At 35.9% G+C, this 15,884-nt stretch overlaps 1 protein-coding gene across 9 annotated transcripts in view; it reads left to right on the forward strand.

Moving 5' to 3' along the window:
• CAMKMT (calmodulin-lysine N-methyltransferase) overlaps positions 1-15,884 on the forward strand; it is a 212,558-nt gene that overhangs the window by 7,342 nt on the left and 189,332 nt on the right. For all 9 annotated transcript variants that reach the window (XM_064414443.1, XM_064414448.1, XM_064414445.1 and 6 more), the window contains one exon: positions 6,868-6,932. In XM_064414443.1, coding sequence (XP_064270513.1) covers positions 6,868-6,932 — 65 coding nt within the window. The remainder of the gene's footprint in view (positions 1-6,867; positions 6,933-15,884) is intronic.

A 15,884-nucleotide genomic window follows, 5' to 3' on the forward strand; every position in this document is an offset into this window, starting at 1 on the left:
TGAGAGGGATTTTTATTTTATGTTTTCCCTGCATTTTTTTCTTTCCAAAAGATATTCAGTGACCTCTAAAAATAGTAATCACTGATCATTTTAGGATAAATGATCAGAACTTGCTTAGTCTTACACACTTCTATATTAAAATGTCTTCTCCACACTGAAGCAGTGACAATACATAGAGTATACTTACTATTTCAGAATATTGCAGGAGGTGAAGAAGGGAAGGAGAAAATGGTTTTTGCTAGGAACAAGGTATAAATAGACTGCAATAAAATTGACTTTACCATGAGTCAGTGTTAAATAACGTTTCTTCCCTGTTTTTGCAAAAGCAGTAATTTAGGGGATCAACATAACAGTTAACATACATAACAAAGCAACAGTTTCTATTGTTGAAGCTTACATATCTAAAAGATAAAAAATCTTGGAGTAAGTATTCCTGGATCTTGGAAACTGGTCATGTGGTGGAAACTTAAGCATTCTCTTATGTCTGACAGTCTTCCCTTGGTTTTTCTCTGTCCACTGGCAAAATTTTGTTTATAATAATATTTAACAGCAGAATCAATTTTAGCAAGTTAACAAGAGCATAATATTAACAATAACTTCAGTCACGTAAATTCAGAACAGCATGCTTGAATAGGAGAGCCTTTTTATATCTTTTTGTCAGGAAAAAAAATGTTTTGGGGCTATGGCCCTTCTAAAATCTTGACAACAGTGCTTTGGAATTTTCATCTACATTTGTTTTCCTTATGCATTAACATCTTCTTGGAAAAGCTCATTGCATATGTTCGATGTTAAAAGGGTTGTCAGCTAATATCTTGACGAGACTAAATACTTAAAAAAGTTCATAAGGTTGTTAGTGGCTTTTGGCAAAGAGTATAAAGGTCAAGCTGTATCAGTTCAAGGGCTGTCAAGACTGATAAAATTGTATATTCAGATATGCTATGACCTAGCTGGAATTACTGCTCTAGAGGGGACTGGGACCAGTTTGTCAGGAAAATAGAAGCTTTTTGTAGGAACTACCAGTCATGTGTATGCTTTTCTGAATTTTGTTGGTTTTGCTGTTTCTCTAACTAAATTCAGGCTGGATTCATATCTCAGAAAGAAGAGTGTATGCCATGCTTTTCTGTCACTAGTTTATATTTTTTTGCATCATTCTTAATAACAAATCTTCCAAAGCAGAAAGTCAGAAGTCCCAGTATAAGGCAATTTTCAGCTTAAAAAATTTCAGCTGAATTCAGGTGCTGTTTTGACTAGATCCTTGAAGTGAAATATCATCAACTCATTTTAAAAATCCCCATAACTCTTCTGGTTAAACAGTGATCTCCAGTGTGCTTAATGACATGTAGATTTATAATACATGGTGGAAAGTGGTCGTGAGGTTTGTTTAGGTACTAAGGTGCTTCAGAGTAGCTCTGGGGTATCAAAAGGAGTGTCTGGTGAATGTGGGGTTTTGTTAGCACTGAAAGGTGTGTCAAAATAAAATTTCTTGTGTTGGAATCCAAAACCTCATTTGCTTAGTGTAGTCTCATCTGGATTTGTATTGTATTTGATGTTCCTACATACTGCATCCTTGTCTTGATGATGTTAATTGAGCTTTATCTTTCCTGACCTGAACCCTGGATGCTCAGACAATTTCTATGTATTTCTCACATGCTAATTGACTTTGCTTCCACACTCTGTAGGTTTCTTTTTTGGTGTTTGAATTTGTCCAGGAGCATCTTATTCCTAGGCCTCCTGAGTTTCTTGTCTGACTTCCTCTTTTTCCGGATGCATCATTCCAGAGGTGATCCTTGGCTATGAGCCAGCTTTCTTGGGCCCCTCTTCTCTCCAGGTCTTTATCCTATAGTGTTCTACCAAACAGATCCCTGAAGAGGCCAAAGTCTGCTCTCCAAAAGTCCAAGGTAGCAAGCTTGTTGGGCACCCTTCTCACTGCCCTAAGGATCTCAAACTCCACCATTTCATGGTCCTGGCTGCCAAGGCTTCCTTGGAGGTTTACATTTCCCATCATCCCCTCCTTCTTGGAAAGAGCAAGGTCCAGCATAGCACTTCTCTTTGTCAGCTCCTCTTGAAAAGAGAAGCATTTCAGGAACCTCCTGGATTTTTTATGCCCTGGTGTGTTGTCCCCCCAACCCATAGAGACCAAGGCTTGTGAATGCAAGGCTGCTCCTCTCCCTGTCTGTAGAGGGTTTCATCTCTTGGTGTCCCTGTAGCAAACCCCCACTATAATATCAACAGTCCCTGTCCTCCCTTCAATCCTGACCCATCCGCTCTCGCTTGCTTCCTTGTCCATCCCCAGGGGAGCTGCAAGCACTCCAGCTTGACACAGACAGCACCACTGTCTCCATATCTCCCCTGTGTTTTTATTTATAGAGCTTTCAGGTGTGTTAGCTTTTTTCAAGTTCCTCTTAACTGTGGCAGTACTTCACTTTGCTGGTAAAAAATTATGCATGTGCTGAATACGTGTTTTCTTAGGGATAGGAAGATATATAGTAAGTAAATAGAACTATTAAAATATTTATTTAATACTGCCTTTCTAAATCCTTGTAATCTTCATCTGGAATGTGCTTTTAAATTTGAATTTTGTATGAATAGTTTTAGCAATAAAGTGATTATAGATCATAAAGATGCAGTGTCTCACTGTGGAGATGGTGCCTGCCTTTTAGATAGGAAAATTGTTCTTTTATTTGAGTTAAAAAAGGAGCAATCAATATCTTCAAATTTTCTATTTCAGGATATGGATTTGCTTTTAAATTGTAGGCTCATTTTAAGAAAACAGTGCAGAAATAAGTTATTTCTGTGGTAAAATATTTTCCATTGATCAGTCATTTTCTGTTTCAAATACTAAAGTGCAGAACTGAAAGGAACAATGTCAGCAGGTTACAGGAAGGGTTAAATCATTGTAAAAGGTGTTAAGTGTACTTTGCAAGATGTCATGCCTTTATTCTGAATATGAACGAACCTGTAGATAAAAATATGACAGAAACTATTAGATGATTCTAGACCTGTGGTTTAGAAATGAGGGGCATGCAGAGACACCACTTGTCTGTGGCAAGTAGTGTGTTAGAAGATGGTATAGGACTGAATTCCATTGGCTGTTTCTCTTGGATATTTCTCCTGATAACATTTTCAATTTTTAATGGCTTTTTCTTTTAGGGGTAGAGATTAAAAAAAGTGAAGGGAAACAAATGTCAAGGAATATTGCCTACTTCTTATGGACAATTTATGTGGATATGACAAACTTGCTTTCTTCCATTTATTGCATGCTAAGAGACAATGTGTGAATTTAGCAGCATAAAGGGTTGGCCCCAGGAGCTGGAAATGGAGGAAAGAAATGAAAAGTGATTTGGCAATGTACTTCTTTTATTCAGTGATCAAGCAAAGGCTGCTCCATCATATTGCCCAAGATGTGTATATTTGTTAAAAAAAAATTGTAGTCAAAGAAGCTTTGTTTCAGTTTCTTGCCACATTAAGCTGGGATCTAGAACTGGAGTGAAAGAAGAGTTGACTTTTTTGCTATACTCTGGCCCAGAAAGAGCATCTGTTCAGATAGCAAAGTTTGCAGATAACTCTGAGGTTCTTAGTGTGCCACAGTGACAATTGATGGTGCCATACAACAAGATTTTTTGTGAAGTACCCTTAACAGTAACTTTTTACCATTATCCCATCCTTCATTTTTCACAAATATACTTCTAATTTGTACGTAGGTTAGTAGTTTATGGTGATATGTTTGGGTTTTTTCCCTTTTCAATATTATGTGGAAATGTATTCTATCTTAGATTTTTTAGGTTTTTAAAGTTAATATAGGCACATACTTACTTGTGTTATTTTTCATCATTCAGTTTAAGAATAATATAAAAGCAAAGAAGGAACCTACTTTTGTTTCATTGTGGTTGATGAAAAGCATACCTTAATAGGGACCTACTGAAGGATTTTTTTTGTACTATCCATAGCTATTTTTATATACATGGAAAAGCCTGCCACTTGTGTTGCCTGAATTGGAGAGGAAAGAACATTAATATATTTAAAGGTTGATCTCACTCTCTCTGACTTCATCCAAAGTTGATTTATTTGTAGTCCAGAGTAAGGAATTTGCTTTGCTTTGTATCAGGAGAAACATGAGTTGAATTAGTTTATTGTTCATAGATTTGTCTTCTATTACTCATTGCCTCAGCCATAGAAATTTTTGCCTATTGTTCCTTGGAGACTTATTACAAGAACACTCTGAATCAGATTAACCACGCCAGCCTGAAATTCACTTTTTCCATGATGCTTACCTGTGCTTCTTTGAAGTACTTTGTTGATCTCAGCAATCAGAGCTTTGAACTTTTTTGATATGTTCTAAAGCACTGAATACTGATGTTGTTTTGTATTTTGAGATACTTGTGGAAATTTATAGGAATTTAAGGGTTGGGGTTTAATCCCAAGCTTCTGTGATTCCTTTCCTTGACTTTGATAACTCAGTGCACATGACATTTAAGACTGTTTGTCAGCTGCACTGTGGAAAGCTGTGATGGTGACAGGTGCTCGTGGAAGCAAGGTGTGCTGTATCTTGGCAGTTTTCTCGTGGTTTGCTGATGGGGTGGGACAGTGAAGCAGCAGCTGTTAGAGAACTGCTGAGGATGTATGTGCAGGGCAGTGGATCCCAACTACAGGCTCTGCTTTTTAGTGCAGGACTGAGTACTACACTATTTATGGCAGAATTTGGGGTTAGAGAACACCTGTGTTTACAGGTGCATATAGCCTTAAGTCTGTGAGCAAGATGGAAGAGTTGGGGAATACCTGGTGCAGTTTGTCTGCAGGCTCCACAAGTACAGATCTCCAAATGGAGAGACATGGCTATTGCTGTTGGAAGTGTGTTTTCCTGAGTTCTCCCTTTCATAAGTAGATCAGCTGTTGGCATGTTGATTTCCTCAGTCCTAAAACTTGTCTGCAGAAGAAGATTATGCTCAATTCCTCACTTTTTGGATTTCATGAATTTTAAGAAGTTTTGGGTAGTGCTGTGGTTTTATAATTTCTCCTTTTCATGTTTGCCTACCTTTTGACCCTGAAGTATATAAAAATTGTATTCTTTTCAAGACCAGGACACTTCACTTCTGTTTTTCTTTCTTCATTCTGTTGAACTACTGGTGCTAGACTACTAAATTTTTATCCTTGCCTTTGTTTGTTTCACTTGGGCAGTTACATGATAAATCTCCTTTAGATATGAACTATGTACATAAAGAAATTGAGTGGGGGAAAAAAAGAAACCAAAACATGTTATCCCAAGACTACCCTGCATGCCAACAGAGATTAAAATAATTCTTTACTTCCTCAGCATCTCCCACCCTCCATTTGCATTCATTTAGAGATGAGACATTCACAGCTGTGTGGGAGCCCCCAACATCCCCAGACATAGCAGAGTTTATAGGGTTCTGAGGAGTCACTGAGTTTAAAGGGCCGCTCTGTGACTGGCAGAACTACCAAACCTATCTCCTTTCTTCTTACTTCCCTTGCACCAGCTCTGTTGCACTGGTTGTCCAGTTTGATGGAGAAGGAATACATTAAAAATCCATATGCCCATCAGCATTCTTGTAGACTTCCTCTGCAGAGAAGGCTTGTAATTTTGGTTTGGTTGTGTGTACCTGGGAGAAGAGCGCTCATGTGCAGTTGAATCTTTTGTAACATCTCTCACATATTTCTTTGTGGTTTCTGATGAGATCAGTTCAGCTTGTTAGTTTGATTTCCATTTGATTTTAATTTTTAAGAATTAGTCTAGTTGCTGTTTCTAGGTACTTCTCAAAATTTAACTTGTTATTGTTTATTTATTTAATGCTTATGCTTATCAGAAGCTATAAATAGTAGGTTTTTCACAATAAATATGTAATTTCATGTTTGCAAAATGATTGATTTTTTTTTTCCATTCTCACAGCAGTCTTTCTTCAGGAAAGAACAGTTGAGAGAGTGAGAACTAATTTTGTAGGTGCTAAAATTATTGGATTTATTGCATTTTTTTTTTTAGTATTTCAAATTAGTGTGTTCCCAAACAGCCTTAGAAGCTATATTTGGATTATTAAAACACTGTATTTTCATATTTTGCTGCCTTTCTGAATGCCTTCTAGATTTCCTTTAATGCATTTGTGAAACAGCTGTGTGATCTCAGTGTTGTCAAATGTGAGACTAATATTTTGTTCATTTTCGGCTTAGATTAGTTTGGAATATTTAAAACTAAAGATTAGATGCTTTTTTATGTGTGTACCACTGCACATTTGGGGGCAAATCTTAAGTAAATTTTTAATTGGTTTTAGTGGTTATTCTTTCTACTACTGTCAGTGTTTTGCTCACTGCATTCTAAAATTTGCATGTGGTGTATGAAATTTAGGTAATTATTATTCCCACTTTTGAATGTTTATTTCACATGGGTTATGCAAATATAAAACAAAAAAAATGCAATTCAGTGAACACATTAATTTGCATTAACTTAATTAATCTTCTTGATTTTGTGGGAGAAAACAGGAATGTGTATATGGCTGCTGTTAAAAAATATTTTATGTATTTTCCCTTTCAAAGAAATCGATTTACCAAAGTTCCTCCTTTTCTCTATGTAACTTCCACAACTAAATAAAAATGGATGCTCCTTGGTAATGTTTTCCTCCTGATAGTAGTTTCTGAGAAACACATTTCTCCTGATTCACGGATTTCAGTGCTGGGACTTTGAAGACTGGCAATTGTCCCCTTGTTTTCCCCCTGGTGGCTACAGCAGTATCTATTTGCTGCTTCACTGTGAACGGGAGTGGTGAGAAGCGAATGCATACAGTAAATCTCTTTTTTGAAGATGGGGTTTTTTTGATGGTTTATGTATCAGTAAAGTCACTTTTTTTTGTTTTCTTTCAGATTTCACAATGGCCTCTTAAATGTTAAAGATGTTCTTACAAGTTTTGACAACACGGGGAATGTCTGTAAGTCATTGTTTATTTAAGTACAGTACTATGTTGATAAGTCTAACTGCACCAATATAAAACATTTCTGTATGAGCCCTCAATAACCATTTCATTTAGCTGGGAAACTCCATTACTGTGGTCAGGGTTACCATAGCATTACAGTTTCATGTAGCACCATTGTTTTTGTTGGATATACCCTTAAGTTCTCCCACTGCAGGTTATTTTTGGTTGTGGCTGTGGTGGGAACATTAGAGCAACTGGACTGGAGTGGATAAAACATTAGTTTAGCTCATTGGTTTCTGTTGGCCACGGGCCAGCAGTGGCTGTGTAAGGAGCAGCAGTGAAGGAACATGGGAAGCAATCAGGGGTAGTCTAGCTTGGAGAGAACAAACTTGAACCAGAGAAACACAAAAGAAAGCACTCTCAGTCAAGTTGTGAAATTCCTCCCTATAGAATATTTTGGATCCTAAAACATGAAATAAATTCAAAAAAGGGGAATAATTTTGCAAGAAAAATGTACTGTGACTATTGAATATACAGACATCACTTAATGGCTTAGGAAATGCTGGGTGTTAGGAGAATTAATGGGGCAGTGGGATGATATGTTTGTCCTGATCTTTCACTCTTGTCTAAGCATCAGTTACTGGCTGCATTAACCTGAGGCAAGATGAACTCTAAGTGGGCCATCAATGTCTGACCCAGTATGGCTCTGCTTCAGTATACTTATTAATAAAATTATCTATGCTATTAATGGACTTGAATTATCAAATTGTGGTAGGTGGTGGAAACAAAGCTGAGCCAACAGCGAAATATTTTTGATGTGATGAGTAATTACTATTATATAATTAACATTTAGAGATACACATATAATTGTTGTTTGGTTATTCTGCCTTATCTTTCAGGTTGGTTTGTTTGTTTTCAAAGAAGTAAACTGATAGAATAAAGTCGTTAAAGTTGCCAGATATTCAAGAAATATACACATATTTCCCCCTCCTTATCAAGCCAGTGATATAGAAACTGTTTTGATATATATGTTTTATCTCAAAATTCCAGTCTTAGTAGTCCAAAGCTACGTTTAAATAAACATTAGTTCATTATATAACAACTTAAGCATTTATTTTGAACAGCAGAGGAAATACTTTCTATGTGTGTGTGTCTAAAAGTGCTTCAGGTAAAGAATCAGGACAGTATAATATGATAACACGATTTCTTGTTCTTTGTGTGGGTACTGAGTTTGTGCTCAATCTACACAGATTTCCTTGTTAACCCAAAGAATTTAATCTGCTAAAGTTCTCATATGCTTTCCTATTGATAGATGTGTTGTCAGCTCTTCTTCCAGTATTTCAGCTACTTTTTTATTTCTTGCAGATGGTAGAACAAGACTTGCACTCTAATAGGCACACCTCCAGTGCTAACACAGGAGTAATATGACATTTGTGGTTCTCACCATTTCTCTGTTTATACAAAGATTCACATTTGTCCTTTTGGATTCAGAACTGCTTTGAGGTTCATGCCGTGCTATTATATAGTGTTTGCCAAGTCATTTCCAGATTCACTGCTTCCCTATTTTTAAATGTCTTTGTCTGTAAGTGTTTGTATGGATCTACATGTTACTGAATTATGCCAGTTGTACTATGCACTCTAGATTACACTCTATTAGTATAACTGTAAAATTATTATCTCTGGCAGCATGCAGTACTGGCTTGGAGTGTAATAATCACACTTTTTTGCCACCACCTGTATGGAGTAGATGTTCTCAGTATCCAAGGCAGAATAACTACGTGCCTGTCACACCGTCGTAGTGAAGTTCTCCCAGTCATGTGTTCAGTGAACTGCTCTATTTGGGTCATAACTGGTGGAATTTCTGTGTACTCCCATTATCCCTTAATTCAAATTGGGTCTTTTTTTGATCTTTTCCTGTATATTTCTTCACTCTTTGTGTTAACCCATTGTGGAAATGATGAAGGTGTTGTGTTGCCTCCTTTTACCCCCAGAGGTAACTACTGTTATCTTTCTAAAATTAGGTTGACTGTTTTTTGTAATTTCTGTAGTGTTCTACAAGAACTTTTTATTATCAAATCATAGTGTACTCAAAAAACCCTCAGATATTTATGAAATGGTCTTTGACAGTATCAGATTATTTCTCCTAATATCTAATACTAGTGGTGCTAGCCAGAACTCAATGTGCTATCACAACAGTGTGCTCTGTGAGGGGGATTCTACTGAATAATTAGAGAATTCAGTGTTCTTTTGGGGCACACTGCATAGCTAGCATTTTTTTACTGGCCATTGAAATTCACTTAAATGAAGTTTAAGTTTTAATGACTTGGACTAAGTTACCACAAAACAAGGAAATTTTTTAGTGTTCTGGGTGTTTGTTTTGGATGCCATACTGAATATTTATCAGCAAGATTAATGTTTTTTCTAGAAGTTAGTAGATTATTAAATAATTTTGTATGAAACAGATTAGCCTTTGTAAAAACTTCATTTTGTTTTGAAACACAGTCATTTGTTTAAAATAACATGGATTTTGTAGTTTGGGGGGAGTTTTTTTGTTTATCCCAGTAAGTACTTTCTGTTAAAACAAGCTCTTTCAGGGAGTGTTTCTATGATCTTTCTGGTTCCCATGCTGATCTCTGTGCTTATGGTCTTTGACAGCCACATCACTCTATACCATCAAAAGAAAAGTGGTAGAGCAGACACCAGTTACTACCACTGTCTCTATACTCCCAGTAGGTATCAACTCAGTACAAAATGTGCCACTAGCTGGCAGCATTATATAAAATATCAATAAGCAGCTTTTGAGGAGTACTTGTGATTGCTTCCAAAAATGCTGCCTTATACCAGAAAGACTTCTGGATAAAAGGGGAGCCAGCTGCAGTAGCTGTCAGTGGTGTATTGCAGGGTCCCAATTGTTAACTTTGAAAATTGCCTCTGCACAATGGCTCGTTCAAATTTTGTATTTGTATACCTATGCTTGTATTCTGTCTTTTTAAAAAAGATTTCTGAAGATGCATTTGCGCTGTAGGATTGCCATTGTGAATGAAAATTCACATTACAAGTTGCAGTGGGTTTTCACATTCTCAGAAAAATGTGGAATTTTTTTTCTCTCTGCTCATCCTTTGTGGGAGAGTGGTTTCCACATGAAAACTCTAAATGAATTCTCCACACAGACAGGATGCAGTGCTAAATGTACTCCCTTCAACTTTAATTCTATGCATAAACAGGAGGCAGGGAAAAGAGGACTGTAATGAAGGAAAGGATCAGTCTGTTTGTTTTAGACAACAATATGCCATCTGTTAAAAAGAGATTACAACCTGACACCATCTCTAGTCCTGAGACAGTCCTTTAAAGAACTGATGGATCCCAGGCAGAAGGTTTGGTGGTGGCATTATGCAGTAGCATCAGCTGGTCCCTGGAACCACGTGCCACACTCATCTTGGCAGAAGAAATTGTCCAAAAATTAAGGAACATTCTGCAAGGGTGGGCTTTTGAGAGTGTCTCCTTGCCTTGCCTTTCCAAGTGGGAGAAGGCAGGTACAACTGAAGTGCTTATGACTCTATCCCAGAAGTAATCATTGCAGATTATGTAAACATTAAGTGAAATGATTGGGACCAAAATAGAAACCTCTTTACTATTTGCCCCCAGTCTAAGCAAGCTACAGGCTGTGTAAAGGAGAATTTTAATAAGTGAAATACAGTGTATTTTTGAATGTTCATCTAGCATATTTTTGTCTGATGTTATCACAGAAACAAGATATTCCAGAATGCTCAAGTAGTATAAAATTGAAACTATACTCTATGAATAGAAAAACAGTTTCTTGTAACTGCACATAGCGTTAGTTAATAATTTCATTTTCAAGAAACAACGTGTTCAACACATACTCATTTTATTTTCTCCTTTGCTGAGTGTACAATTATGTTTTGAAACGAAAAGAGCAGCAGAGGGTGCTACAGTTACAGAGCTGCCCAGGCACACACTCCAAAATTGTTGCTCCTGTAGGCAGGTAGATCCTGTAAACACTTAAGCTTTTCATTTGGGATAGATACAAATAGGATAATTTTAAATTCTGTTGCCTCTGTTTATAGAGGAAAACAGGTAATCTATGTGAAATCCAGGAAAAGTAGAATTATATACTCACTTCTTTCTTGACTTTTTATTTTAATAGTTTAGTTGGTGGAAAATATTACATAGTTTCATGAAAACATAGTGTCTGGATATAGCTAGTGTTACAAAATACTTACTCCACATCTTTAGAACTGTTTTTGTTTATGTTAATTTTACATTTAGAAGTTCTAGTCTCTGCAACAAGCTTTTTTGGAAAAATTTGTTGTTTGTGGATGGGTTTTTTTATACGTTTCCAAAATAAATAGGGTGGCTAAACTGAAGAATATTTTGCCTTTCATATAATATTTTTCATGAAAATAATATAACAGAATGATTTTTTTCTTACTTTCAAGTTTCCATTGAGGTGTTTTGGAAACACAAATCAAGAATGAAACAAACTATTTTTCCTCTGTTTAGTTTTCACTTTTTTTCAGTTTATAGTAATTTTAAAATGATATTTAAAACTGGTAATTATGCAACTTTGTTTAAAATTTACTTAAGAAAAATATTTAAAAATTTTATTTAAAACAAAGAACCTTTTCTTCTTTACTCCACTCTCTCAAATAACTAAAGCAAGAAGGATATCTTCTTTTTGGTAGTATATGAGGATGGGTTTAGAGAGCTACTTGTTTCTTCAGAGCTGTCTTCTGTCTTTCTTCTGTCTGCCTCAGATATGTGCACTCCTCAATGGGAAATGATGGCAGCTACTGAGTGACCATGCTTGGAAAGATAGATGCCATAAAATTACCTGGGGACACTCACCAGATGACATCCTTTATGGCAGCAGAGGCACTCCTGTATTGCAAGGAATATTACCTGGAATCAACCAGGGAGCATAGTGCAGTTTTCAGATGCTGCTGTTGAAGTTTCCCGCATTGTTTTGAGTAAACATCTGGTGATAGTGGTGAAAAACCTGCCAGCTGGAATATGCTTCCTGCCTCTCCATGCCTCTGTCAGTATTCTCACCTTAAGAAACTGCCACCTGTTGTCCTATGAGCCTTCTCTCATTCCTCTGGTGTGGCAGTTTGAAATTATTTATCGTGTCAGAACCTCAGAGCCCCTTGGAAGTCTTCAACAAAAAATAAATTGTCTGGAAGAGTGTTTGAATAGCAACGATACGTGTCGTTTTGAATGAAATATTGTATTTATGATACCTACAATTTACTATTCACTATGCAGCTTCCTTTTAAATAAAACATTTCATGATCAGGGTTAAGAAAAAACAGCTGTTTCCTCCCTCCCTCCTTCATCCAATTCACTTCAATGATTCAGTTTACAGCATCATCCCAAGCAGTCACGTTGACATAACCGACAGAAGGCATATGGAATGGAGCAGAAAATAAGTATTTGGAGAGAAGCAGGCACCTTTTAAATTACTCTTGATACCAGAATTGTTTTTATGAGGTTGTTCTCTAATGGAACATCAGTGAATTTGTCTAAGTACTGTCCTGAAATATTCAACTTTTCCCCACTTACTAAAATCTTCTGTTTATCAGGAACCTGTGTGTGAAAAGAGAAGTTATAACTGTGGTCAGTTTCCCTTTCCTCTAAAGTACTTTTTTCCTACTATGTGTTGCAAACATCATCTGTCTTTGTGCCTCTACTTTCAAGCATGGCACCAGCTTAGAGAAGTGGGAGGTGAAGAAGCCCAGTTCAGCCCTTCTGAGTACCCTCTTTCTTGCTGGTTGAGATTGAAGGTTTTGTAGGAACTGGTTCTCCTGTTCAGGTTATTCCAATGAGAACCTTTTGGTAAAAATATGTGAATCTCTCAGAGCAACTACAGTTACTTTTTGTGTTGCTGAACAGTTTTTTGTACCTTGGCACTCTGATTAGCTATGTTTTGGCATCATCTGTTGTCTTAATCTTTAAAAAGTAGTTGGCATTAGTAGGTTTCTAAGTGTACTACTCATGCTAATCTTCTACGATGTGAAGTATTTTTGAAAGTATTCCATGTATTCTCAATGGATTACCATGAGAAATTGGATCTTTTGATTTACATTAATTAAAATTATGAAGATACAGTATAACACCTTAAAGTAGGTTGGTAGAAGGAAAGTATGAATGATTTTAATTAATTTTGTGGGGTTTACTTCTGCTTTAGTTAGCTTAGTCACCTCTTTAATTGAGATAGGGCAGGATAAGCATCCCTTTAACTTCTGATGTGCTATTAATTCAGTTTAGACTTTTAATACATTTTAAAGTATTCTCTAAAAATATTTCCAGTTTGAGCATGATTGAAGTAAATAGTTTCAAATGAGCTTGATGTGTACTGGTTTGTTGCCATTTGTGTGGAACTTGCATGCTTCTTTGTAATCATTCTTTTTGTTCTCACAATTCCTTTCACTTGCCACTTTATAGCCATGCTTTCAGTGCTGCTTATTTTTCAGTGTGGAGTATCTCCCTTCTGTTTGATACCACCACGTGATGCTGGTGGTTTCAGACATGCACATCAGATGGGGCATTTCTCTGTACTGTATTATAGTCCCATCAGTGGCTGAAGTGTGGAGCTAGCAAAGGCAGTCCTTTTTATTTGTTTTCTCTATACAAATGCAGCTGAAATAATATGCATAACTTGAACCTTGTTTTGGTTTTGTTTCAAGTTTGGTTTGGTTTAGAGAACCTTTCAAAAGTTACACTGTATTTAATTTTTAAAAATCACATTCAAATGGATCAACTCATCTTCTTTTGAAAATGTCACAGTGAAAGGTTTCAATTAAATTTAACACCAATTTCTAAAATTGTATTAAAGAACCCCTACTTTGAGTAAAATATTTCTGGAAATGAGAATTTGAAACCTTTGGTGAATATATCCATTTGAAATGTTTTGTCTGATGGTAGTTCTGACTGAAAAATATGATGAAAACTAATCTACATAGCAGTGACCACATGAAAATTCAATGTAGATCTAGTATTCATGTACTTAGCTTGATAAATTAAATACTGTTTTTGAGAGTATGTACATTTAAATTAAATTATATCAGGTTTAAGCTATTCTTTAAGAAATATTTTTCAATAATATGGAAAGAGGTGGATAAGACATTTCAGAAATATAAAGAACTGATTTTTGGTAAACATAGTGGATTAAAAGTCCCTCCTAAACAAATGTTTTTGTAAACAGAAAATTTGTGAGGAATAGCTGCATGTTTGTTGGAATTACTGAAGTCCAGCCTTGTGGTTTTTAATTAAGACTGCAGCCCACCTGCAAAAGGTGTTAGTGACTATCCCAAAACCAATGATTACAACATACTGGTTCTAGCGATGGTGATTTCACATCTACTCTCCTTAGTGGTAGAAAATATCTCCACGTATCTAATGAGGAGATATTTTTTTTTTTTACTAAAGCTTAAACTTATTACTGGTTTGGTCCTTGGCAAAACTGAAATTTTCTTTTGCAATAGGTTTTTGGGGATATTAAATCATCATATGGCCTTGCCCATATCTTCTTTTACTTACGTCCAGAAGCCAAATTTTATCATGGTTTCTTAAGCTGCAGTTTTTGTTAAGATCTGACTTTTCTTTAGACTCCATACATTTGGTTTGTATCTTTCTTGAAGAGTGTTTGTCAACTCTGGGCATAGTATTCCAGTTGAGACTTCTATAATGCTAAGTAAACCAGGAGATTTTGTGTTTTACAGCCTGTAATCCCAATATTGAATTTTCCTCTTACAACAGCATGACTTTGACTTCTGTTGAACTGTTGACTTGCCATAAAATCCTGGTCCTCTTCAGAAGGAATCAGTTATTCCTGACTGTGTATTTATGTAGCAGATTATTTCTACCCAATTTTAATACGTGGTGTTGGTCCCTGTTGAACAGACTTCTCCCAGTTTATTGCTTTTATCCTTTGAAACTTGTCTTTCTACTTCCTTCTAAAATTGATAAATTGCTAATGTAATAGGCACATTCCTTTAGATGATCAATGAAAACACAGAACAGAGCACAGTCTGGTGCAGGCATTTATGGAAAGTCCACCTGTTAAATTCACCTGCTTTTATAGCAAATCATTGAGAGTTATTCCCATTATTCTCCACAGTCAGATTCTTCATCCATTTAACCAAATTTTATTTAGCCTGTTTCTTATGAAATTGGCAAAAGACTTTTTGAAGTTTTGATACAAGACATCTACTCCTTCTGCCCTATAAACAGGCCCCTTATCTTGTTCCTCTAGTGGATGGTTTTTTAATTAAAATCTGTAATTTATTTTTTATTGTTATACTTTATCATGGAATATGCAACAAAAGGGTGAAAAACATGAATCTGTTTCAAGTTTTTAATTATGTGAAGATGAGGAGAGGTTGAATTGAATGAAACATTATACTTAATTATAGAATGTATAATTGTCTTATGCACTGAAAGCCACCTGATGATTCTCTGCCTTACAATTTCATTCATTTTCTGAAAGCTGTTATTTTAACTATTTATACTACAGCTTTTATGCATAGCTCTGTCTTATAGTTCTTTGGTGTCCTGAAGGAGAACTGCTGCTATTCTGAGCTATGTACTGGTTTTGTGACAAGTTTGGTAATCTAGCAAAAATTAGTATAGGATTGTAAAAGTCATCTACCCTAATACCCTTTATTTCCCATCTCCCTACTTTTGATAAGTGTGACAGAAAGTGAAATAATGCAAGGTTTGGGATTTTTAAAAATTATTCTGTTGTTTGGGGCCTTTTTGGTAATTTGGGAGTATTCAAATGCATTTGGGCCTCTTGCACTGGTGAAACAGAATTCTGTAATAATATTCAGGACTAAAAGGAAAGAAATTTTAGCCCATTACACCTGTTAATACCCACTCCTTGTCTATTGTATTTTTGTCAAACTGTGACCTATGCTTTTTCAATTAAGTTTACTTTCTTCTCATCTA

This window comes from Passer domesticus, chromosome 3 (genome assembly GCF_036417665.1).
Source record: "Passer domesticus isolate bPasDom1 chromosome 3, bPasDom1.hap1, whole genome shotgun sequence".
In the NCBI taxonomy this organism is placed as follows: domain Eukaryota; kingdom Metazoa; phylum Chordata; class Aves; order Passeriformes; family Passeridae; genus Passer; species Passer domesticus.